The sequence below is a fragment of the Sinohyriopsis cumingii genome, chromosome 13, assembly GCF_028554795.1.
Source record: "Sinohyriopsis cumingii isolate HCF-2022 chromosome 13, ASM2855479v2, whole genome shotgun sequence".
In the NCBI taxonomy this organism is placed as follows: domain Eukaryota; kingdom Metazoa; phylum Mollusca; class Bivalvia; order Unionida; family Unionidae; genus Sinohyriopsis; species Sinohyriopsis cumingii.
In genome coordinates this window covers 10,483,217-10,510,263 of record NC_142973.1, presented here as the reverse complement: position 1 = coordinate 10,510,263, position 27,047 = coordinate 10,483,217, and the positions used below count along the sequence as shown (strand labels likewise).

General features: G+C 34.4%; 1 protein-coding gene across 1 annotated transcript in view; it reads left to right on the top strand.

The window, feature by feature from the left end:
- The first annotated feature begins 5,653 nt into the window (after positions 1 to 5,653).
- Positions 5,654 to 27,047, top strand: part of LOC149784933 (ferric reductase 1-like) — a 103,235-nt gene continuing 81,841 nt past the window's right edge. Inside the window, exons 1-6 of the mRNA XM_089978564.1 lie at positions 5,654 to 5,800; positions 10,495 to 10,707; positions 13,368 to 13,510; positions 20,102 to 20,193; positions 22,073 to 22,139; positions 24,269 to 24,433. Coding sequence (XP_089834690.1) covers positions 10,503 to 10,707; positions 13,368 to 13,510; positions 20,102 to 20,193; positions 22,073 to 22,139; positions 24,269 to 24,433 — 672 coding nt within the window. The 5' untranslated portion in view covers positions 5,654 to 5,800; positions 10,495 to 10,502. The remainder of the gene's footprint in view (positions 5,801 to 10,494; positions 10,708 to 13,367; positions 13,511 to 20,101; positions 20,194 to 22,072; positions 22,140 to 24,268; positions 24,434 to 27,047) is intronic.

Here is a 27,047-nt window from a genome sequence, read left to right as displayed (position 1 = left end):
ATTAGCAGAGGATTGTTATCACTAATCATCTTCAGCTTTGTGGAGAAATGTCCATGAAATTTTACACAACATTATTCCCAAGCTCCACTTGATCCTAAATGAAAATGGTGCTGCTTAGGCATCCAATATGGCTGTCAAGGCAGCCAGCTTGCAAATCTTGTTATTTCTACTCCATTTAAATAGATGGGTAACATAAGGTTTTATAGAGAGACTTGTTATGATGCCTTGTTGATCCTAAGTGAAAATGGTTTATATCTGATGTCCAATATGGCCACTTTGGCAGGGTTCTTGAAATTTTTCTCTTCTCCTGAACAGAAAACCAGCATTGAGATTTTGCTGAAGTCTTCTTAAAATGTCTAGTTGGTCAGAAATGAAAATGATGCTTCTTGGACATCCAGTATGGTCATCATAGTGGCCATCTTGAATATATTGCTGCTTCTTCTGCATGGAAACTAATATCACCATTGATTTTCAACAGGAAGACTTTTTGTGGTGCCGTTTTTGTCTTAATTAAAAACTGTTAATCTCGTGTCCAATATGGCTACTACAATGGCCATTTTGAAGAGTGCTGTAGTTAGGGAGTGCTCTACTATTTTCTTGAATATCAAACAAGAAAGTGCAAATAAAATGTTGATCATGATTTATTTGCTGTAAAACATAACTAGTACATGTTAATTAGAACGGAGCTTATGTTGAATGATTCACTTCTTTCTGTAAGATCAATCAACATATGCATCATTGGACATAATTGCTATGCAAAACATGTATTATCCATACTCTGTTGCATGGACATCAATGAACCATAAATTGTCCTCGGAACTGACTCTCATGAATTATGCATGTACATCTTATTTAAAATATCACTTGGGGTGCTTGTGGTTTATCTCATTGACTAGTGCATGTTACCAGATACAGGACTGTAAACATGCTCTGAACACATGGCAAATAAAATGAAATAAAATCAATCTTAGATTGACACATTTTATAACAGGAAAGAAATATTTGAAATCTGAAATAAAAATTATTCATTTAATAAATGATTTTTAAACAAAGATTCCTTCATAGCTCCACCACATATAAGTTGAATTTTTTGTATATAGAAATATTAATAAAAAGTTGGTGTTGAGCAAAACATTCTCTAACTTAAGTACACCCTTTCCCAGTATATTAATACACAATATGTGATGCATGGAGAATGACTCACAAGTTTGAGTGAAAACAGGGATACGCCTGATACAGGTAATAATACTTATTTATGTATTCAAAATAATCATTTACAAAGATGAAGAAAATCAGCCACATTCTCTTTCTGTAATAGTCTTGAACAGCATTACTTACAAAACTAGGTCTTAAATTATGTAACAGAAAGAAGTGAAACAAACAATTTAAGTTAAATCAACATTATATCTCCAAGTTACTAAGGTAAAATTTAAGAGTCACAGTATTGTGAATTAAATCGCAAATAATCTTAAATGACCTATCACAAGTAAAAAAAAATAAAATGTTCCAAATTAAATCCAGTAGTCTTGAATGTTCTGCTGTACCACACTGATGCAATCCAGAATGCCATTGAATGAGTTCACACTAATTCCAAAATAATGTGTTAATCCAAAATCAATGAGCACTTAGTAATTCCAATAAATAATTTAAATAATTTCTCTCAAAATTATATCTGACCACAGCTGTAAATTCGGATAGCAAAATAGATTCTAGAGATTGATTTAAAATAGGAATGAATTATTTATCAAGTCTCTATTTGTACACAGTTTCACTGGGCCTAAATGTGAATAATTCCAATGGAAAATTCCAGTAAAATAATAAAATAGTCTGTTTCTAGAATGTTCTGAACTAAAATGTTACATTGTTATTTTATTTACAACTTATAGCCATCAACAAGTTATGAAAATATCTTGTTTACAGATGACCATTATCTTTAAAGTATAATTTACAAAAGTTAAGCACACTGTAGACATACATAACACTTTAAGCACATGCCAGTTTAGACCATATAAGGGTTGAGATAAATTCCATAACATTCTAACACAGTATGAATATGTTCGAGAAAGTAAAGCAGCATAATAATTCCAGGTACATTTAAGTTAGACTGTTGCAAAGTTTTGCATTTTCAAGTAAATTTTCTAACAGCAGATGAAATAGTAACACTTTTCTTTCAACAGTAAAATGTTGTCAAGAAGTATTTAAATTTCCATGTTATCAAAATCTTCAACTTTAGGACTAGATAATGTTTTCACTTCCAGCTCACCTTCTGCTTGGTCTAAAATGTATAGCAAAATGATGCATCACAGTATAGTCTAAAGTACCTGTACAAATGATGTGTTAACTAGAGACTTAAAAAACCCAGGCTTATAAGCACATGAGCAGTTAAAAATGATTGGCAATAATTTATCCAGATGATGCAAAATTTAAATATATATAGTTTCTATGAAGCATTTAACATACACATATTTTCTATCAAATACTTTGATATACACATGTTCTGTATCAGGTGTTTAATATACAAATATTTTCTATCAAGCATTTAACATATACATATTCTGTATCAAACACTTTGATATACACATATTCCCTCATACTTTGATATACACATATTCTTTCTCATACTTTGATATACACATATTCTCTCTCATACTCTGATATACATATATTCTTTCACATACTTTGATATATACATATTCTCTCTCATACTTTGATATACACATATTCTTTCACATACTTTGATATATACATATTCCCTCATACTTTGATATACACATATTCTTTCTCATACTGTGATATACAGATATTCTCTCTCATACTTTGATATACACATATTCCCTCATACTTTGATGTACACATATTCTTTCTCATACTGTGGTATACAGATATTCTCTCATACTTTGATATACACATATTCTCTCACATACTTTGATATACACATATTCCCTTATACTTTGATACACACATATTCTTTCTCATACTGTGGTATACATATATTCTCTCTCATACTCTGATATACACATATTCTGTCACATACTTTGATATATACATATTCCCTCATACTTTGATATACACATATTCTTTCTCATACTGTGATATACAGATATTCTCTCTCATACTTTGATATACATATATTCTCTCATACTTTGATATACACATATTCCCTCATACTTTGATATACACATATTCTTTCTCATACTGTGATATACAGATATTCTCTCTCATATCTTGATAAACAAATATTCTTTCTCATACTTTGCTATACACATTCTCTCTCAGACTTTGATATACACATATTCCCTCATACTTTGATATACACATTCTTTCTCATACTTTGATATACACATATTCCCTCATACTTTGATATACATATATTCTCTCTCACACTTTGATATACAGATATTCTTTCTGATACTTTGATATACACATATTCTCTCTCAGACTTTGATATACACATATTCCCTCATACTTTGATATACACATTCTTTCTCATACTTTGATATACGCATACTCCCTCATACTTTGATCTACAGATACTGTATTCTTTCTCATACTGTGATATACATATATTCTCTCAATAATTGATATACACATTCTCTCATACTTTGATATACACATATTCTCTCATACTTTGATATACACACATTCTCTCTCATATGTTGATATACACATATTCTCTATCAAGCATTTAATATACACTTATTCTCTATCAAGCATTTAAGTTACACGTATTCTCTATCAAGCATTTACCATACACATATTCTTAGCATACAAACAGGACATATTCTCAATCAAATACTTAGATATACACATAGACACTATCATACACTGTCAAATACTTCACATGTAAGCCTATTCTTTCAAATACTTAACTGCAATGGCAATTCTGAAGTATTTTAGAAAGTTAATGCAAACAAATTGGTGTACTTCTACTCTGAGTGTTGTGTAGATGGGATGGGAAGACACATTTTTTATGTAAATAAAGATTTTGTTTTGTTGTTGGTTTTAGTGGCACTTTTAACATTATTGGCTACATCATGTTTAGGAAATTGGGTATAGAACCAGTTTTGTACTGTTTGCAAAGTACAAGCCTAAAGGGTAGGTAATTATTGCGATGTGTATGGAGGAATTATTTATCTTCTAAATTAAGAAAAGTTTCTTTCAAGTTGCAAAGAAATAACTTTTATTATCATGTTTGAAAACACAATGTTTTGTACAATGTTCTTAATGAAGTTTAGAAATCTTTTAATGATTCAAGAGTAGTTACCTTTTTCTTCTTTGCTGTCAGTAGTAATATCTGATATAGCATCGGTTGTTTTAATCCTAAAAGGCCAAAGATTAATCTTTATTTGCTTCAGCTGTATATCCATCATATCATCTGCTTGTTTTAACCGTACAAGACATATATAATACAAACTAATAATATATTCACACATGCACACACACACACACACACACACACACACACAGAGTACAATTAACAACTATTTACATAAATGCTACATTGCTGCAAAAATAAAAGAGAAAAACAGGTGGGTGGTGTAACTTGTACCTTAATAAATATACCATATTCTTTTTTTAAAGTATGGTTTCTTCCACTGAATACACCTGTTGTGGAAGGAAGAGATACTTGGAGATAATTTAATATCCTGAGAAATGTTATTTTAAATATGAACACCTGAAATTTAAAACCTATTTTGAATAGCTTCTTGTTTGGCTCGGGTACTTAGATATTGTGACCTTTTAATGATATTAAATTTTGGGTACTGGTGGATTCTCTTTGATGGAAGATTGTGTTCAGGTAAATGGGGGCAGATGTATACACCTTGGATGTACTTTTTATCTGTCTCAGAAATATTCTTCTATGCATTTACAATACTTTTATCATAAGCATTGCATTTTAAACATTATCTATGAGCTGATAAAGAATTACTTTACATGTCTTTTCCAAGGGTCTGGAAATTTTTCTCATATTTTTAGTGGATGTTTTCCCCAAAATTTTATTACAGTAGTATTATTTTTTCTTTTGATCACATATTGGTAGCAGATGTGCCCCCCCCCCCCCATGTGATTGTGCTAATATTTGTCTATGATACTGTATTGCCAATTTAGGCCAGGTACCTGGCAGTATCATAAGCAAGACAGTTACAGTCTCAGTTGGATGAAACATTATGAGAAAATGTAACACAACCATTGTAAGGTCAGTATTGTTAATTTTACAAATGATTTCAAATAGTCTACATGAACAGCAGCAGGAACATTGATTTGTTGATTCACTATTCAGTCAGGGTTTATACTGTACATGTTATACACAGGCCAACAAATTTGACTGGGATATACTACAGTGCTCCTTCTCTTGGCAGGCTTGTCAATGAAGGCTAATCTTTTTTATAAGACCATCTTGCCTAACACCAGAATGGTACATGTTAATCACTTTCTATAAGGCCATATTTTGAATGCAGAGTGGCGGACCACTGTAGGAGCTAATGCAGTCAATCAAGTGATTTCAACAGCAACAACAACCTGCCAAAATGTAATACTGTTCCAAAGATATTTGTGTGAGTCAGATATGCATGACAGCTGTTATTCTATTACCATAGCTATTTTAAAATTCTTCATTCATAATCCTAATCTTCATGTCACGATTATTTCTGATATAGGTCAAACTAACCAGTTTAAAAAAGTTAGTCATGCCTGAAAGGTGTGGTGTATTTGTGTGAAGAAACTTAAACAAGTTCTGTCCAGTCCGAATTGAGAACAGTAGACTGACTGTTTATGTACTTGATTCTCGAGTGGTAATGAGGTAAGTTTGGTAATGTTTTAAAATTAAATACCCTGTTTTTGAGAGTATAAACCTATTGGACATATTCAATATTAACTTTATCCTCATTTTTTTCACTGTTTAATTTATCCACTATTGAATGAAATTTTTTAAAAATAACTCTTTTTGACTTTATTTTCTTCTACTGCTCTGGCGGCCTAGTGGTTAGGGCATCTGCCTCGGATGCAGGAGGTTGCAAGTTTGAACCCTGGCCAAGTCATATCAAAGACTTATAAAATGGTCCTAGCAGCTGCCTTGCTTGGCACTCAGCATAAAGGGGTTAGTGTTAGGACTGGTTGACCTATGTCAGGGCAATGTGACTGGGTAGGACTCGGGCTGCATGTCTGTGGCATGATGCTTCACTGCTAGACATCACTATAAACTGTCACACTGCAAACATCATAGCGATATGACTGAAGTTTTTTTAAAGCTACATTAAAAGTTCAAAACAAACACACACACTTAAATATTTTATCTCACTGCTTAAAGTTACAAGAGAATTACTGTATGCAAGATTAAGAATATGTAATGACATTGTTTTCATACATAATTTTAAACATTATTTACCAGTATATGTTTTTTTCTTCACATTTCAGTGGCTGTTAATGTTATTAATATAGTGATTTCTCATGATGTTTATGCCATAAACAAACATTGATAGTTTTGTTACTCCTTATAACTTATTGTTAATTTAGTTTGAGGGGTGATCTAAAGTTTGTGGACATGCATATAATTATGAATCAAACCAATCTGAATAGATCACAGCTTGGCTTATGTAGCACTTTTCTTAATATGTATGGAATTGTGTGAAAACTATGTGACTGTTTTAAAAATATCCAATATAAAAGTTTGTTAAAGTGTATGCATTACCCAGCAAAGCTTACAATGTTTCCATTTTATATTGGGTATAACAGTTTCTTAGAGTGTACATGACCCAGCACAGCTTAAATTTTTTCCAGTTTATATTGGTTCATTTATAAACACAATTCAAATGAGAAATATTCCTGTAAAAGTGTAGTATTGCATTACAGGATGATATGCTTAAATAGTGACTTCATTTGGGTACACAAAAAAACATAACGAGCCAATGGATACCAATTTTCAGAACTTCTAAGAGTTACATATGAAATCGAACTGAAGAAAAACATGACATCAAAAGATACATATCACAACTGATCACTGATCATTCAGTGTTGCATAAACCCAAGATTTGTTTTGATGAAAACAGATGAATTGAATGGTTTCTGCAAAACTTACCCTGTTATGTTAGCTTGTAGCAATTTTGGGAAGGATGATGGTCATTTAATGTTAAGGATAATGTGGAAGGTCAAGAGAAGTTGACACGAACAACGCAGCATTTGCCATAGTCTGATAGAAACAAAAATCCTCTGCAGTACTAAATGTGTAACTTTTTCAAGTTTGAACCAGTGAATGGGGAGCATACAAGTCAAGAGATCAATGAAAATTAGTAGAGTTGGAAGAATGATCTAAGAACCATGAATAAATAGATCTAGGTCACCAGCTGGATGAAAATCTTTTATAAAATGTTTCAACAAAATTCAGAAATGGGATGTTTAAAATGTTCCAGTTATGTAATGCCTAGTGTAATTTTTTCTATGTGAGCCAATGTTTCTGATGAACCCTCATATATATTCACCATTTTGCCTAAATTCGGAGATTAAAAATCCTCTCAGTTTACATTTTGCTTGGTTTAATAAATAAGTTAATAAATGAGTGATAATAAAAATGGCCATCAGATGCAGGCCATATGTTGCTATTTTGGGGTTTTGTTTGTTGATGATGACAGTGTTGACAGTGCCAAGAACATTTAACAGTGGTGATTTGTATTTGTGTAGGTACATGTAATAATAATGATAATGATAATGGCAGCAGAAAAATTATTATGATGGTAGTTGTCGTATTAGTAGTGGTAATAGAATCACTAGCAATAGTACAGTACATGTTAGTACAATGGTTGTATTAATGATGTCCGTGCAGTGGTTGTAGTAATGGTAATAGAATCATTAGCAATAGTACAGTACATGTCAGGGCAGTAGTTGTATTAGTAGTGGCAATATAATCATTAGCAATAGTACAGTGCCTGTTAGAACAGTAGTTGTAATAATGGTAATAGAATCATTAGCAATTGTACAGTACATGTCAGGGCAATAGTTGTATTAATGGTTAATGGTAATAGAATCATTAGCAAATAGTACAGTACATGTCACTGCAGTAGTTGTATTAGTGGTGATAATAGAATTATTAGCAATGGTACAGTACATGTCAGTACAATAGATGTATTAATGGTAATAGAATAATTAGCAGTAGTACAGACTGCTCTGGGGGCCTAGTGGTTGAAGCATCTGTCCCAGATGCAGGAGGTCATGGGTTTGAACCCCAGCGGAGGTTTACTAAATGCTTCTAAAAATGGTACTAACAGCTGCCTTGCTAGGCATTCAGCATTAAGAGGTTAGTTTTTGTTGTTGTTGTTGTAGGGTTTAACACCATTTTTCAGCACATGATAGGCTATACATGGCGGCTAGTATTAATGGTGGAGGAAGAACCCAGGAAATCCCTGGAAAGAACCACTGACCCTTGAGAAGCTACTGGCAAGCTTTCTCACATACCCACATTGGCCGAATCCAAGACTCAAACCCACGCAGACAGAGGTGAGATGGCAGTGATCCATAATGGAGAGAGCTTTAGACCACTCAGCCACTTAGGGCCCCAAAAAGAGGTTAGTATTAGGACTGGTCGGCCTCGTGTCAGGACATTGTGACTGGGTGGGACATGATGCTACATGTCTGCAGCATGATGCCCCAGTGCTAGACATCACTTTAAACTGCCACACAATAGATATCGTAGCAATATGACTGGAAACTGTTAAAGCTGCATTAAAATTCTAAATCACACACACACACAGCAGTGGTACAGTGCATGTCAGGGTAGTAGTTGTATTAATAGTAATAGAATCATTAGTAATAGTACAGTACATGTAACAGGGCAGTAGTTGTATTAATGGTAATATAATCATTAGCAATAGTACAGTGCATGTAACAGGGCAATAGATGTATTATTGGTAATAGAATCATTAGTAATAGTACAGTACATGTAACAGGGCAGTAGTTGTATTAATGGTAATAGAATCATTAGCAATAGTACAGTACATGTAACGGAGTAGATGTTGTTGTTGTTGTTGTGGGGTTTAACGCCATTTTTCAGCACAAGATAGGCTATACATGGCAGCCAGTATTAAAGGTGGAGGAAGAACCCGGGAAAACCCCAAAAAGAACCACTGACCCACGAGGAGCTACTGGCAAGCTTTCTCACATACCAACATAGGCCGAACCTGCGTAACGGAGTAGTTGTATTAATGGCAATAGAATCACTAGCAATAGTACAGTACATGTCAGGGCAGTAGTTGTATTAATGGTGATAGAATCATTAGCAGTAGTACAGTGCATGTCAGGACAGTAGTTGTATTAATGGTAATAGAATCATTAGTAATAGTACAGTATATGTCAGGGCAGAAGTAGTTGTATTAATGGTAATAGAATCATTAGCAATGGCACAGTAGATGTCAGTACAGAATTTGTATTGTGGGTAATAGAATCATCAGTGAAGTAACACTGCTCTGGGGGCCTAGTGGTTGTAGTTATAGCATCTGCCCCAGATGCGGGAGTTCGTGGGTTCGAACCCCAGCCGAGGTTTATTAAAAACTGCTAAAATGGTACTAACAGCTGCCTTGCTAGGCGTTCAGCATTAAGAGGTTAGTGTTAGGACTGGTCGGCCTGGTGTCAGGACAATGAGACTGGGTGAAACAGTGCTAGACATCACTTTAAGCTGCCACACTGCAGACATCGTAGCAATATGACTGGAAAACTGTTAAAGCTTCATTAAAAATATAAATCACACACACACAGCAGTAGTACAGTACATGTCAAGGCAGTAGTTGTATTAGTAGTGGGAATATAATCATTAGCAATAGTACAGTACATTTAACAGGGCAGTAGTTGTATAAATGGTAAGAGGATCACTAGCAATACTACAGTACATGTAACAGGGCAGTAGTTGTATTATTGGTAATAGAATCATTATCAATAATACAGTGCATGTCAGGGCTGTAGTTAATGGTAATAGAATCATTAGCAATTGTACAGTGCAGTAGTTGTATTAATGGTATTGGAATCATTAGCAATTGTACAGTACATTTCAGTGCAGTAGTTGTATTAATGGTAATAGAATCATTAGCAATTGTACAGTACATGTCAAGGCAGTATTTATAATAGTAGTGGTAATAGAATCAGCAATGGTAAGATTCCTACCCATATCCTTTTTTTGTAATGAATCTGGCACAAGTAGGTTATTTAGTTTCAAGGCATTTGGAATAAATGCCTTGCCCAAAGATACCACAATAATTGATCCAGATTCATTCATTGGTAGGATTCAAACCCAGTCTCTTTTGTTTATGAGTCATGCATGTTGACTGAGCTTTACTGATGTTGAAGCTGATGCTGTGTTTTCCCATTAGCGTTTCATTGCCTGGCTGGGGCCTACAATAACATAGTACCTGGTCCTTTCATTATAAATTGGACTGCTGACAGTGGGGCATCAATTGAGAGCCACCCTTAATATCGACTGTAAACAAATTGCACCAAAATTATTTTCTTTTCCAGGTAAAAGGATGGACTATAGACAAATATTAGCGGAGAGTTTTTTGCTGGGGATACTAATCTTTGGACAGGTGATGTGTTATCCCATAGGAGCACCTGCTGATGCATGTTCTTCTATGATGCCAAATCATGGAGTCAGTGCTATAGTTACTATCCCTGCTCCCTACACTATTACAACATCCAAGAGTACATATATGCCAAATGAGGAAATCACAGGTAAGGGGAAAAAAATCATTTATTGTATTCTCTTAATTTTTCATACCCTCTAATTTTTTGTACACCATTAATTCATAAAAGTCATAATTATTTTTGGTCATCTAAGATTTATACACCCACCATAAGGCAGATTGTATTGTGGTACCATGTTGTCCATCTGTCTGTCTATTGCCAGTTTTGTTTGTTGTCAATAACTTGAGTAGCTATCAAAAGCTCGGGTCAAGGATACATAACGAAGAAAACTTAATGCAACTGGGATTAGACTTAAGCAGCAGTTGAACATAAAAACCCAATAAGTTATTACCAGTAAATAACATTTGATAATGACTGTTTATTTTGTATCATGTAAACAGTCATAGCTACTGTTTGGAATACAAAACAAAAAGCTGTATTGACTTTATATAAAGTTCTTGTTCAAGGTTCTGCATCTGCCGGCATATTGATGATATAGCACCATTTCTGGTGGGATTGTTAGAGTGTCCACAGGTGGGATTGTTAGAGAGTCCACAGGTGGGATTGTTAGATTGTCCACAGGTGGGATTGTTAGATTGTTCACAGGTGGGATTGTTAGATTGTCCACAGGTGGGCTTGTTTGATTGTCCACAGGTTTAATAAATGGTTGGATCAGACCTTTGTCATTAGGATTCTGTTTCCCTAATGCTCTTGGGGGTGACACAGTCTGATAAAATTATTGCACTGAGTCCCAATTTATTGTTGGACTTGTTATGTCCTTAACCAGATTGGTTGATTCCACATAATCTGAAGACTCAGACAGAGTCAGATGAAGTAGGAATGGATCTGAAAGAATTTCTTTGTTCCCAACAACTTATCATGGAGTCCAAGGGAAGAAGCATCCATTGAATTTTGATGGCTGTTCAATTTTTTTTTTTTAGGTCTTCGTTTTTTTTGTATACCTTCTGACAATGTTTGCAAGACACCTATAAATCTATATGCATAATATTTTTATCTCATGCTAGAACTGGCGATATTTATATGTTCCTTCACATAGGACACACCGATGGGTATTTTTGTTGTGTGTAGTGGCCATGATGCTAAAAGATCACGTTATAGTACATGATTTAAACATCATTACATGAAGACAATACTCAAAGGAATTTGTTTCCTCCAAAAGAGTTCAGAGAATTCCAGCAAAATACATTGGGTCCTAAACTCATTGGAGTAAATATAATCATGTAAAATTAAATTACCTGGACTCCCATTTGAAGAGAGATGTAGATCCACACCCACCAGGAAGTAGAGTATTAATCAACAACTTTACTGGAGACACCAATTACGTACTCTGTATCAAGATGGGATCCATGTCTCTATTTAAAGGGAGTCCAGGAATTTATATCATAACTTTACAGGGGTACCTAAGTCACTTTAATTGCCTGTGCTTTTCATACAAAACACATGCATGATGAAGCTTTTGCTTTTATATTAACAATGTCATCCAAGAAACAAAACTACAGTGAAAATGAAGACAATTACCGACCTCTTATAAGGTACAAATAAACTGGCACAGACATCAACAGAATATTTAGATATCTGGCCATGCTTGGAGTAAAAAGTCATTAAGGCTGAAGTATGGTCTTTTTTTTAGTTTATTTAAAGGAGCCTTTGCTGCATCAGTCTACACTAATGATCTTTTCAAATGCACATTTTTCAAGTCAACAATAGAAGTACATGATATTTTGTTACAATATATGGCCTAACTTATGAAAATATTTTACTGCCTTACTGATCTTTCTAAAGTTGATAAGTCTGCTTTATTCTACAAAGTTGTTTTTGTTTAAGCCTAAATTTTGGTTTCCATAGCAGCTAGATGGAATAAATATTTTTCAAATCTCCAGAACCACTTTGCTAGTTTCGATCAAACTAATGTTGGATAGTTTCATTATCACATGTTCTACAAAAGTGATGTAAGAAAAAGCTGGAAAACACTTTTGATATCTCTTAAACCACTGTACCAATTGACCTCAGGTGGGCATGTTAAATGTCAGTTAGCTGTTGCAGATTACACATTCCAATGAACTGATGCCAACTTTATCATCCAGGTTTTGTAAATGTTTACCTTATTGCTTATCAACAGGTATAGTTTGATATCATACAATATTTTGTCCATCTGTTGGGTCACGTAGACAGTTTGGCTGTATAACATACAATTGCAAATTTTGATGAAAGACAGACTTTTTCATCTAGTTTTTATCAAATTTCTGCCATTGTTACCATAGAAACAAGGTAGAAAACAGTCTGATATTTCCAGTGCTTATTCATCATAAACAGTATAAGACCTTGTAAGCAAACATGCACCCATTAAATTTATTAATTTGGCTTTTTTAGGGAAGTAGCTGCTTGGGAAAAATGCGCATTGAAAGATGGGAAGGGAAGAGCAGAGTGTGGCTAGATATGAGAATAAATGTTTATGGATATTTTATGAAATATTTTCTATAGGTCTTGGGGGCCTTTCTATTATTGTCTTCAATTAGCTATACTGGCTTCTTTTTAATTGTGTGTGAACCTAGGCGAGTGAACAAAAATATACTAGCATTTTTTATTTTTGATTTTAACTGAATCAGTTAAAGGTGAATAGACTAAAATAAATCATGTAGAGTAGTCATCTACTTGGTAGATTCCTTACAATGTCTCTGTCATTTCAGTAACCCTACAAGCAAATTCTGGAGTATACTTTAAGGGATTTCTCATACAGCCAAGAAAAAACAGCAGTATTTCTCAGCCAGACACAGTTGGCAACCTAACTGGGGATAACTTCACACAGAACCCATGTGGTAGCAGCTTACAGGTATGTCTATAATTTTTCTGTCTACCTGTTGGTTATCTGCTTGATCACAATAAGAGACAGAGGTGTACCTAAAATCTTAAGACTTCTGTACATAACTTAATTAAGTGTTTTTCTCTGAATCACAACATTGTAGAGTACAAATTTTAAAAATTGACTTGGACTTCTTCAATCTAGGTTTCATGAGACTATGTTAATTAAATTTACCTGCAATCCAGGTCTCATCAGTCTATGATTATTAAATTTATCTGTACATGTACTTTTGCTATCCAGGGTTCATCAGTGTATGTTAATTAAATTTACCTCTATTTCTGCAATCCAGGTCTCATCAGTCTATGTTATCTTCTTAGCAATTTAATTTCCTTGCCACACATCATTACCAGGTTCTCGTACCTGTCTTGAACATTGATGTATAAAATGCCATTATTACCTGATTGCATACGTTACAGTTTTTGTTTCATAAATTTATGTGCCTGCAGTCGTGTATTTTGATATTTTACTCTCCAGACTTTAATAAAGATTTGTGCTTAGCTCAGTTTCTCAGACAGTATTGCCAGAAGTCTTTGTTACAAAATAATAATAATAATAATAATAATAATAATAATGATGATGGCTTTGTTTAAAGATGACACATAAATTAATATGTCTATGCGTCTTGTGGTATTGCAATGTTTATAACACATGTATGCTTATTGCATTATACTTTACACCCATAATTAAGTTTTATAATTTGATATGTCTATGCATCATATGGTATTACAATGTTTATAACACATGTATGCTTATTGCATTATACATTACACCCATAGTTAAGCTTTATAACTTGATCTGTCTGTGCATCATGAACTACTACAATGTTTATAACACATATCTGCTACATGTAGATGCATCATGAAGTACTACAGTGTTTATAACACATATCTGCTACATGTAGATGCATCATGAAGTACTACAGTGTTTATAACACATATCTGCTACATGTAGATGCATCATGAAGTACTACAGTGTTTATAACACATGCATCATGAAGTACTACAGTGCTTATAACACATATCTGCTACATGTAGATGCATCATGAAGTACTACAGTGTTTATAACACATATCTGCTACATGTAGATGCATCATGAGGTTGTTGTTGTTGTTGTAGAGTTTGACACCATTTTCCAGCACAAGATAGGCTATACATGGCGGCCAGTATAAATGGTGGAGGAAGAACCCGAGAAAACCCCGGAAAGCACCACCGACCCACGAGAAGCTACTGGCAAGCTTTCTCACATACCCACATTGGCTGAACCTGAGACTCGAATCCATGCAGACAGAGGTGAGATGGCAATGATCCATAACTGCGAGTGCTTTAAACCACTCAGCCACTCTGGGCCCCTCATCATGAGGTACTACAATGCTTATAACACAATCTACTATATACATGTAGGTGCATCATGAGGTACTAACACATATCTACTATATACATGTAGATGCATCATGAGGTACTAGTGTCAATAACACATATCTACTATATACATGTAGATGCATCATGAGGTACTAGTGTCAATGACACATATCTACTATATACATGTAGATGCATCATGAGGTACTAGTGTCAATAACACATATCTACTGCATGTAGTATACTGTAGACCGAAATTTGCCATAAAGATTTACAAAGAGTGGCCATAGGTACTAGCCTTTACAGATCTGAATATAACTTTTATAAAAGATGACCCTATACTGAAGAGGAATGTATGTTTTGATTTTCCTCAGTAGCCAAAGATAAGAATTAACCTGTTTAATGTGAATAGACCAAGTAAGATTGTTATCTACGAACACACCAAGAATTCTATCTTGAGAGGCCATATTAAAGCTCACATTGTCAAATAGAACCTGGATTTTGTCACTATCTAGCCTTGCTCGTTTTTGTTGTGTTGTAACCAGTAGGGCTTTCGTTTTTTTCTGTATTAATGATCATACTGTTTTCCTTGCACCATACTTGAAGTCTGTTGAGAGCATCTTGTAAGTTATTTTCAAGTACCGTTTTGGTTTTACCCATCTCAGACCGTGTAGTATCATCTGTATAGAGGTCAGTGGAAGAAATTGAAGTTTCAATCTTAAGAGGTAAATTGTTGATAAATAGAATGAATAAGAGAGGTCCAAGGATAGAGCCCTGTGGTACTTACACAATTAATATTTTTACTTTCAGAAAGTTGACCATTTAAAGATACTTTTTTCACTCTATCGGTTAAGTAAGAAGTAAACCAGTTTAGGGAGTTTTCACAGGATTGATAAATTTTTATTTTTTCAAGCAAAATTTCATGTCTACAAGATCAAAAGCTTTATGAAAATCAACAATAATAGTGCCTACCATTTCTCCTTGATCTAATGCTTTCAGACATTTATCAATCAAAGATACAAGTGCAGTTTCACAGGAGTGATTCAAGCAAAAGCCAGACTGATTATCGTGAATAAGATATAAGTGTTCAAATAGTTGAGGAAAGAATCATGTACATGTTTTTCTAGTAATTTGGAGAGACAAGGAAGGGTAGAGATGGGTCTCTAGTTATTTACATCATCTTTTGTTCCTGCTTTATGCAGTGGTATAACCTTAGCAGTTTTCCATGTTTGTGGAAATTTATTAGACCTAATACTTTCATTGCAAATGAAAGCTATACTCTACAATTGCAGTTGCAACTACCTTTAGTAGCCTTGGTCCAGTCATATCAAGTCCAGAAGCTTTACAATCATCCATTTTTTTAAATATATTTCACCACAAATTCTGGACTCATTTCAGGAATTTCAAACTTTATATTGTTTGGTAGTTTTTTAGCACAAAAATGTTTGAGTTCCAGATGATCAGATGAAGTTCTGGGTTCTTTAAGTTTTTCAGCAATTTGTTCAAATAAGTTATTTAAAATATTTGAGATGTCAGTATAAATGCCATCATGATTGAGAGATAAATATTCAGTTTACTCTTACATTTGCCTGCACCAAACCCTGTAAACACTTTCCAGATAGCTTTCAGGTTATTTTGATTTTCATCCAGCACCTTTTTGTAGTGCGCTTGTTTGGCTTGACATATCATTTTATCAACTTTATTCCTCCAAACTCTATATTCAGGTTGATTTCCTACTGATTTTAGTTGGTCTCTTTGCTTTACACACCAGTGACGGATATTTATTTCATAATTAGTTTTACCCTCCCCCCAAAAAACTATGTATCAGTGGACCCAAACTACTTGCTATTCTGACAGTTTGGGTCATTCATGTTAGCCCCTGCTTTCATTGCCATTCACTGGGAATTAGACTTTTGTAATGAAATTCCTGACTACTCTGGACACTTCAGCATAGGGTAATCTACTGTGCAAGTTCTGAAGTGGTGCTTAAAATGAACTAAGCCATTGTGTTGAAGATCATGCCTCTTCTTCCCCACACACAAAGGGAAAGAACAACATGCCAGCTCAGACACTTTGTCCCGGATAAATTGGGTTATTTGTTCCACATGTTCCTGTCAGTCGCATTAATAAAGGTTGCTTGCTATGGACAATGCAGAATTCATTGGAACTATACAGCTTGATTTTAAAAAGGCTTTGATTTAGTTGACCATTAAAATACTTGCATGGAAACTTGAAAAATACAAATGTTCTCATTTATCACCCCTATGGTTTAAATCATACTGATCTGACAGAAGCCAACAAGATGATTTCAGATTACACTACCTCAAGACCATATTCATATTCAAAGTAAAGAATGGATTATGTCAACAATATTTAAATGATATGTTTTATTTGAAGTCAGAAAAACTATGCCAAGGACCTCAGCTGAGATCAGTTACCAATGATCATTGCAGAACACCATTTCCAAAAACAAATATTTTTAGAAAAAGCATTTGCTTACATGGATGATAATAATAATAATAATAATAATAATAATGACATTATTTAGAGAAGGTAACTGAATTAGTTACTGGAACAATTTAAGTTAGATGCCTTCTGTTATATATATTTACCAGTATATATAGTATAAAGCAAAATGTGACAAACATTTGGCTTAACACTTAAGAACTGAGTTTTTCTGAAAATCTATCAATGTTTCAAGCTCATAATTCACAAGCATCAGTGAGCATGTAAAAATGAATAAAATGTATTGAAAGATTCATCTGTAAAAACAAGAGGCATAAGGAGAGAAAGCAGGAGATATGTATTCTATGTAGACCTGTTCCAGTGTCTTAAGATTTCATCCATTTGTGAAAAGAAGAAATGCTACGATGTTGCCCTATGCCGCTGGAAATAATGTTCTGTACCAGTGGACCATTGTATTGAAAGCAGTTTAGAAAAAGTCCTTTGTTGGCCTTGGTATGAAGTAATGTTTACCAGTACTTCTAACAGACTTTATATTGGGGGTATCATCAGCATTTGTTTGGTAAAATATTTTGCTTACGTATACAGGAATGGCTTTTCTGGACACTTTATATGGGACTATTTAATGAACTTTGTAAAACCATTAGATCAGAACAAATCAAAATCTTTTCAAAACAAAATCGTATAACAGTTATCTCAAAAGGCAGTTTCACTGTAAATATTTAAAGGCGTATACTCTGATTTATTATGTTAATGCACATCATGTATTTAAGCATGCAATAATTTTTTTTTAAAGTTTTGCTTTTAATTTCAATTCATCCTGTGTGCTTCAGGGGATAATAGTATATTATAACTGAGTTACCCTCACAAAATGAAGTATGTATTTGTTCTATTATTATTGTTCTATTATTATTATTGGGGCCCTGGGGTGGCCTTATAGACTAAGGCTCTCTTTTTACAAATCACTGATATCTCACATATGTCTGTGTGTGTTTGAGTCCAGGCTCAGCCAGCATGGGTATGTCAGAAAACTTGCCAGTATCTTTCCATTGGTCATTGGTTCTTGCAGTTGTTTTCCTAGGTTTTTCCTGTTCCAAAATATACTGGCCACCATGTATAGCTTATCATGTGCTTTAAAAATGGTGTTAAACCCACAAAATATAAACCTATTATTGTTATTATTATTATTATTATTGCTGCATCTGATTTGGCGAGATTATTGCTGCATCTGATTTGGCGAGATTGTCAACAATTTAGTAACTCTATGTCTTTGAATGATTTTATCAAGGCTCATACATGAAGGAATTTCTATGAGAAATTCCTTACAGAAGAGAGGTGAAGAGTTGTACTTTTGTTGGAGGAAAAGGCACATTTAAAAAAAAAAGATACATTCTTTTTTGATAAAAGGATATGATGTAAGTGATAACTTTTAACATCTTTATCCTCTGGATACAGACAAAAAGCACATTTACATATTTATCTGACAGAGAAGTGAATACACTTTTAAGAATTTATTTTCTTCATATGGCAAGAACCTTGTATTAAGCTATCCAATGAGTTTTATGATGAGCAAGAACTGCACTTGATGAGATCATGAGCAAGGAACTATACATACTGATGACGCCTTTATCTTATGAAATATTTTCCCCCCGTAAAATAGGCAAAATCAGCATGGTATATATATATATATATATATATATATATATATATATATATATATATATATATATATATATAATTTGAGAGTTTATATAAAATTGTATTCTTACAGGAGCTGAAGTGGCTCAGTGGTTTGTTTCTGAATCATACCATCAGATTAGACTGGGCCGGCTATTTTAGTAATTGGGCAAGGCACTTTAATTCATTTGCCTTGGCACTAAATGATAGTGTTGCTGTATGATCAAAACACCAAACTTGCATTCATATAATAAATAGTACATGTGCTAGCTTTGTGAAATGGTCAACTGTTAAGTTCTGTAAGTCATGTGATATTATTTCCAATCTGACCTCCTGTTCTTTGTTATGTGAAAATTTATTATAAATAGGCTACAGCCTAATCTCATTCAGCTGGCAACCATCTGAATTATTATCTTCTTCAGCTGAGCCTTTTGTATTTTTAACACTAAATTTGTTTTATTGATGCATTGACTTAGCATTTCACTTTCAATTTTAAGCTGGTGTACTTCAGAAGATAATGTTATGGGTTGAAATAGCACATGAACATACTGTATGTTACCAAATTATTTTTAGTTAATTTTGCATCATTTATAGGCAGGGTGCACAACCTTTTTTGGCCAAGGGCCAGATTCCATTTTCTAAGACTGCTCATTGGGCTGCACAACACTCATTTCTTTAATATAATTACTGTTCAGGCCAGATTTCTGTGTTGTTTTAATTTGACCTGAGGGTCGGACAGAACACGTTGCCAGGCAGGATCCGGCCTGCAGGCTGGGGGTTGTGCACCCCTGATATATAGCATTAAAACTTGATATGGGATGAGTGAGCAGATGCTTTCACATGCCAGACTCTAGCTGTTTTAAAATGTAATATGGAAAGAAACTGCTGATAATGAGTTAGTGGCATTAACTTGACAAAAGCCTTGCAAATTAAAACATGGCAATTGGATCATTGGATCTTGAATACATGACAGTTGGAACATATGATCTTGACGGCAAATACTATTTTTACTTTTTAATGTCTGATGACAATATTGTATATGTTTTCATTGTTCAATATTTTGTAGGCAGCTCTCACTCATGTCAATAACAGCATGAAGACCACAGTAAATATGACGTGGAGGGCCCCTGCAGTAGCAGTAGACACTGTTGTGTTTGTGTATGTATTATTGATCTCATATATATCCACCTTTACTAACAAGAACAGGCTGTTGCTACCAGCTTTGTAACACATATCATCCTTAAACAAAATTATTTTTCCAGATTGTGTGTAAATTATTGCAACCTGTAATTTTGTGACACAATTAATCTTTCATTAAAACAATGCAGTTTATTTTTATGGAGAGTTTTTGTGTAAACTTTGCCAAGTTTGGTACTTAAAGGTCAAATATTGAGGTGTCAATTTACACTTAAATGTACTTTTAAATCTTCCATAATGATTTCCATGTTCCACCTCTGATCTGGTTGATATACTAGAAAATGAAAAAACTTTTCTTAATGATGTTGTTGTTGTGGGGTTTAACACCATTTTGCAGCACATGATAGGCTATACATGGCGACCAGTATTAATGGTGGAGGAAGAACCAGAGAAAAGCCCGGAAAGAACCACCGACCCACGAGAAGCTACTGGCAAGCTTTCTCACATACCCACATTGGCTGAATCTTAGACTTGAACCGCCGCAGACAGAGGTGAGATGGCAGTGATCCGTAATGAAGAGCACTTTAGACCACTCGGCCACTCGGGGCCCCACTTTTCTTAATGAAGAATATGAAACAATTATCCCATGTAACTTTAAAGGAGACCTCAGACAACCATATCACTTGTCTCTAAATAATTTATGTACCAGAGGGAAGCCATTACAGGTGCTTTTGAGTGAATTGTATTTGTACAAAAATGGACCGGCAGTGGAAAACATTGTTTACTTATCAATCCATTCAAGTTGTGTCTTCCCTTTGTCATGATCATGGAGGAACAATGTTCAGATTTGAACAAGTTAATTTTGCTTGGATGCGGTGTCTTTCTGCCACATCCAATGAAATTAACAGGCCTGAAGCACAAAAATATCTGCTCAATATGCGATGGTGTAGATAAGGTTATCATATAAGATGGTAGAAGATAGCATTTCCACCACAAATCTGTACAAGATAGCAATTCCACTACATATCTGAAGAAGATAGTAATTCCACTACAGATCTGTTGAATATAGCAATTTGACTACAGATCTGTTGAAGATAACAATTCTGCTATAAATCTGTAGAAGATAGCAATTCCACTCCAGATCTGTTCAATATAGCAATTCCACTGCAAATCTGTTGAAGATAACAATTCCACTGCAAATCTGTGGAAGATAGCAATTCCACTACAAATTTGCAACTGTAACAAAACCTAAGAAGTGTTAGGACAAATTTGGCATGTATGTGATCACTGTTTAACCAGGAGGCATCCCAGATAAAAATGGATTTTAAATGTCAGAGGAAAGTTGAGGTATGAAATTTCTTCATATAAGAGGAGTGATTTTTTGAGGCAATTAGATAAAGTGGGTACAGTGATACCTAATAATTTTTATAATATTATTTATTTTTTAAATAAAAATAGCTGAGATTTTTGGTAAGTTCCTAGCATGAAAAATATATGTCATTCTAATATAGATTCACAGTATTACAAGTATCTACCATCTTGGTATTTTGATCTGGCATTATTTGTCAGTTCTGTCATTTAGAAATGTATGGAAATTCCAGAATAATCTTGTGACAGATTTATTGACTAAAAGCATATTTTCATTTTTCATGACAAAATAATTGCAGAAATTAAAACAATTGAGCAAAATAGTTGTATCTGTCACAGGTTATTTTAATATAATTATTGTATCCCATATTACATATCATGGTATATACCGAAATACAGCAGTTTATCATGGTGCAGTCATTTTCATAGTACATTCCAATATATATGTATCATGATGTCTTAAAGATCAATTAAACTTGAACAAAGACTGATGCAGCCCCCAAAAGAACATTTCTTTTTGATAATTTTGCAGAGCAACCTTTGTACAGGCAAAAGCATCATTCTGGGTTAATGTACAGAGTCAAGAGGTTACACCATGGGTAAGTTGATAATATAGTCTGATATGGTTTTTTGTTGTTGTTGCATAAAATAGGTCATAAAAGGATTATTTTGATTCAGGATCCAAGTAAATATATCTTTGAAGAAACTGACATGTTACTTTTTGTGTAACCTATTTATCTGTTTAGATATGCAGTTATTTTGATTTATGATTTAGTCAAATGTCAGTGATCCTGACTCTTTAACACATTAACCCCTGGAGCTTTTTGTCATTTTTGCCTGAAAATCGAGTAGGAAACACATTTTGAAAGCTATTTCTGAATAGACTCAAAAACACCAAATCCCTGGTCATCTTTCAGGTGGCGCTATACAGTTTCGCATTTTGCATAGGGTTAGGATTTTAAAGAAAAAGAATTTCCCCGGCTTTCCTCACTGGTTATACTGGCTATTTAAAAAAGACCTTGTATATCTTAGGTATAATGCAAAGAACCTTTAATTTCCTTTATTTTGGTGTATGATTGATGGGTGTACTATGGGTTATAGAGTATACAGCTTGGCCTTACTTCAAATGTGCACCTTTCAAAAAAGTGCTAGCTGTACTTGGTCATTTTCACTTCTTGAACTTCAGAGGTAAATTGTATAAAAAAGAGCCAATAACTTTTTTTACATTTTATATATTTGGTAATTCATTCATTGCACTTTCAGAAGCTGGTATTGTCTAGTCTGGCAAAATTCATTTTTCCTATTTTAATAGCTGCTATGTATAGTGTACTTTAGACTAATTCAGACTGATTTTTTAACACAAGGGAGCAGTCATTTTAGTTAGCAGTGTGCTTAAATCATGTAAAATTTCCAAAAGTACAATATCCAAAAGAAATATCATCCACATTACATTAATGTAGCATAGAGGTATACAAACATTCTCTCCACTGTGCATGTTTTAAATGCAAACTACTTCACCTTACATACGTCACTCTCTCAAAAGTACATATTATCTGGTGAGCGCCACCTCAATAACATACTGCCTAGTTGACTCGCGCATGAGCAGAAGAGTAAAAGTTTGTTTTTTTGCTAAACGGAGCCATTATTTTTGTATGGAGACCACTCTTTATTCCAAAAGCCCATCTTATGCTACTTTTTGCAAAGGCTCATCTGTCTGTTTGCTGTTCATACTGGTTTGCCTTAGATCTGAGACCAAAAAGTCTAAAATTCAGACACAAAATCGGATTCCGACCACAGGCGAATTTTGTGTTTAAAAAAAGTCGGGTCCAAAAACTGAGGTTCTTCTATCTGTATTTCGTAGTGCAACTAGATATTCCAGATTATTTGGTATCATTGTAGAGTTACATCTGTCTACCTTTCTATAATACCACCCACTTTAGTGTATCATGCATGACCATGACGCTACAAAGCTCGGCAGTAGTTATGTCTTGTAAACAGGCATTTTGAGTAAAACAGATGATAACTGGTTAGTTGATAATTTTATTTCAAAACTTAATTTTAACATGTGGAAACAAACTGGCAGACTGTACTTAAGAAGCAGCCAATGATGGCAGTGATGTGGATACCGATTTTGATGACAATTATCTGGGAACATTTTAGACAGTGGGGATCATAATCCTGACTAACTCAAAGTGAACGAAGTGGATGATATTTTTTCCTTGGGTAGTGATGATTTTGAAGATTTTAGTCGTTTTCAAATTAACTGGACACCAAAACTTCACTGCTGATGAAATTTGCTTGTTTACCAAGGTTGAAGGGAGGGTGATTCGACAACCAGATGAAGCTATACCTTTTTCTGCGATCAGATTTTCACAGGATTTAATCTCTATGGGTTGTACCATTATAAAAGTCATCGAGTGCTGTCATTTGATGGAATTCTGACCTTTTTCAACATATTTTCTTCTGCGTTGCAAAATTTCAATGACATAAGAGAAATATGTTAAACTTCGTTCACTAAATTAATACTTTAATGCTGTTTCCTTGCCATAACAAGTTTCATTATTTTCTACCTTGTCTGCTCATCATCGTCAATCCTCCAAAGATACACACAGAATAATATAGATGGAAGGAGACAGACAGGAAGGGTAATACTTTACTTTTTTGTACAAAAACTGTAAATGCATTCATTGAACAAATTCTTCTTTCTTTTCTCTAAATTATGGAATAGTCTATTGATCCAGCCTGTGGGGAGACAAAAGGTTGTTTTCGTGACAGTACATTTCTGGTGACCTGGGCTAATAAAGGGAGTTACATTGACTTTGAAATGAAAGCCAGTATTCCTGAACCTGATAATTACTGGATGTCGCTGGGATTCTCATCTGACCAAAATATGGTGAGTTGTTTAAGTAAAGTCTCATCACTTTACTATTATAATATGATTTTGTGGAATTTGTCAACATACCATATTACATTTTGTCTTCTAAAAATCAGATTCTGATTTGGATCTCAAATATTATTTACAACACTATTTATTTTACATTGGAAAGATCTAGATGTGATGCCATCATACTTTTCTACATAGATATGTAGGTAGCAATTTCTCTCATCTCTGAATGCACAGTATCTTTTCATGTGCAAGATGGAAGTTTAAATTTTGGCTTAGAATTAGACTTTTTCTTGTTTTCAATATATATGAAAAAACAAAGACAAATATCAATAAGAATTGTCCAGTTTTCTTATTTTCTTTGCAGTAGTATGTTTTCTTGTCAGAAAATTTGCTGTGAAAGATAAATTTTTCTTCAAGAGTCAAAATGGTATAATGTTAGTGATTTTTAACTTTACTGGTTATCCCTTTACCTCATAGAGCTTTTTAGCCCTTCGATACACATGTAGCAAAGTTACCCAGTGCAGTGCACTATAAATAGAACACCTGTTACCTATTTGACTCCATACATATAGGCCTGCCTGTTAACTGTTAAGCAGTGCAGTGTATGTTATGTTTAACAGTAATTTTAACCATTTTACATTTTTGGTACACATCTATTATCTATGGAAAAATTTAAGGGTAAAGTCCAATCATTATAGCTGTGTAATTATTTTTCTCTGAATAATTTTTTATGTGCTTTAAAATCTTGAGAGAACTCGTTCACTGTCAAGTAAGTGAAGCCACGTGACCAGCCGTAGCTGCCATTTCTCATACTCAAAATTTGCAAGTTCTTTGTTTGTGTCTACATCACTAAGTCATCTGAATTTGATAATTTATAAAAAGTAATTGCTGCCTACATCAATATCAGAGCATTTACCTAAGTTATTGAAGCTTTCATAGTTGTGATTCTAATTGTGAAAACTCAATAAGTACTGAATGAAATCTGCAATCTCCATTTTGGAGAGTGGAGAATGCGACCCAGTTACTTTAAATAGCATATTTCGACCAGAGCATAAACAGTGACCATATGATCTGATGTAATGGTCATTCACAGCAATGAACGTATTATCTAATATGGGGTTTTCCCCGAAGGTGGCACTATGAAAACCCACTCAAAATGGCTGATGTTTACAGCAGGCATCAAAAGGCACTTCCACGAGAATGGTGTAGAGGCATTAAAAAGCGCCTGTATGCGAATGGAGCAGAGGCATCCAAAGGTACTTGTATGCGAATGGAGTGGAGGCATCCAAAGGTACTTGTATGCGAATGGAGTAGAGGCATCCAAAGGTACTTGTATGCGAATGGAGTAGAGGCATCCAAAGGTACTTGTATGCGAATGGAGTAGAGATATCCAAAGGGACTTGTATACAAATGGAGTAGAGGCATTCAAAGGTACTTGTATGCGAATGGAGTAGAGGTATCCAAAGGTACTTGTATGCAAATGGAGTAGAGGCATCCAAAGGTACTTGTATGCAAATGGAGTAGAGGTATCCAAAGGGACTTGTATACAAATGGAGTAGAGGCATTCAAAGGTACTTGTATGCGAATCGAGTAGAGGTATCCAAAGGTACTTGTATGCAAATGGAGTAGAGGCATCCAAAGGTACTTGTATGCGAATGGAGTAGAGGTATCCAAAGGTACTTGTTTGCAAATGGAGTAGAGGTATCCAAAGGTACTTGTATGCAAATGGAGTAGAGGTATCCAAAGGTACTTGTATACAAATGGAGTAGAGGCATCCAAAGGGACTTATATACAAATGGAGTAGAGGTATCCAAAGGTACTTGTATGCGAATGGAGTAGAGGTATCCAAAGGTACTTGTATGCGAATGGAGTAGAGGTATCCAAAGGTACTTGTATACAAATGGAGTAGAGGCATCCAAAGGGACTTGTATACAAATGGAGTAGAGGCATCCAAAGGTACTTGTATGCAAATGGAGTAAAGGCATCCAAAGGGACTTGTATACAAATGGAGTAGAGGTATCCAAAGGTACTTGTATGCAAATGGAGTAGAGGCATCCAAAGGTACTTGTATGCAAATGGAGTAGAGGTATCCAAAGGTACTTGTATGCGAATGGAGTAGAGGTTTTCAAAATGTACTTGTATGCGAATGGAGTAGAGGCATCCAAAGGGACTTGTATGCAAATGGAGTAGAGGTATCCAAAGGTACTTGTATGCGAATGGAGTAGAGGCATTCAAAGGTACTTGTATGCAAATGGAGTAGAGGTATCCAAAGGTACTTGTATGCAAATGGAGTAGAGGTATCCAAATGTACTTGTATGCGAATGGAGTAGAGGTTTCCAAAGGTACTTGTATGCAAATGGAGTAGAGGTATCCAAAGGTACTTGTATGCAAATGGAGTAGAGGTATCCAAAGGTACTTGTATGCGAATGGAGTAGAGGCATTCAAAGGTACTTGTATGCGAATGGAGTAGAGGTATCCAAAGGTACTTGTATGCGAATGGAGTAGAGGTTTCCAAAGGTACTTGTATGCAAATGGAGTAGAGGTATCCAAAGGTACTTGTATGCAAATGGAGTAGAGGTATCCAAAGGTACTTGTATGCGAATGGAGTAGAGGTATCCAA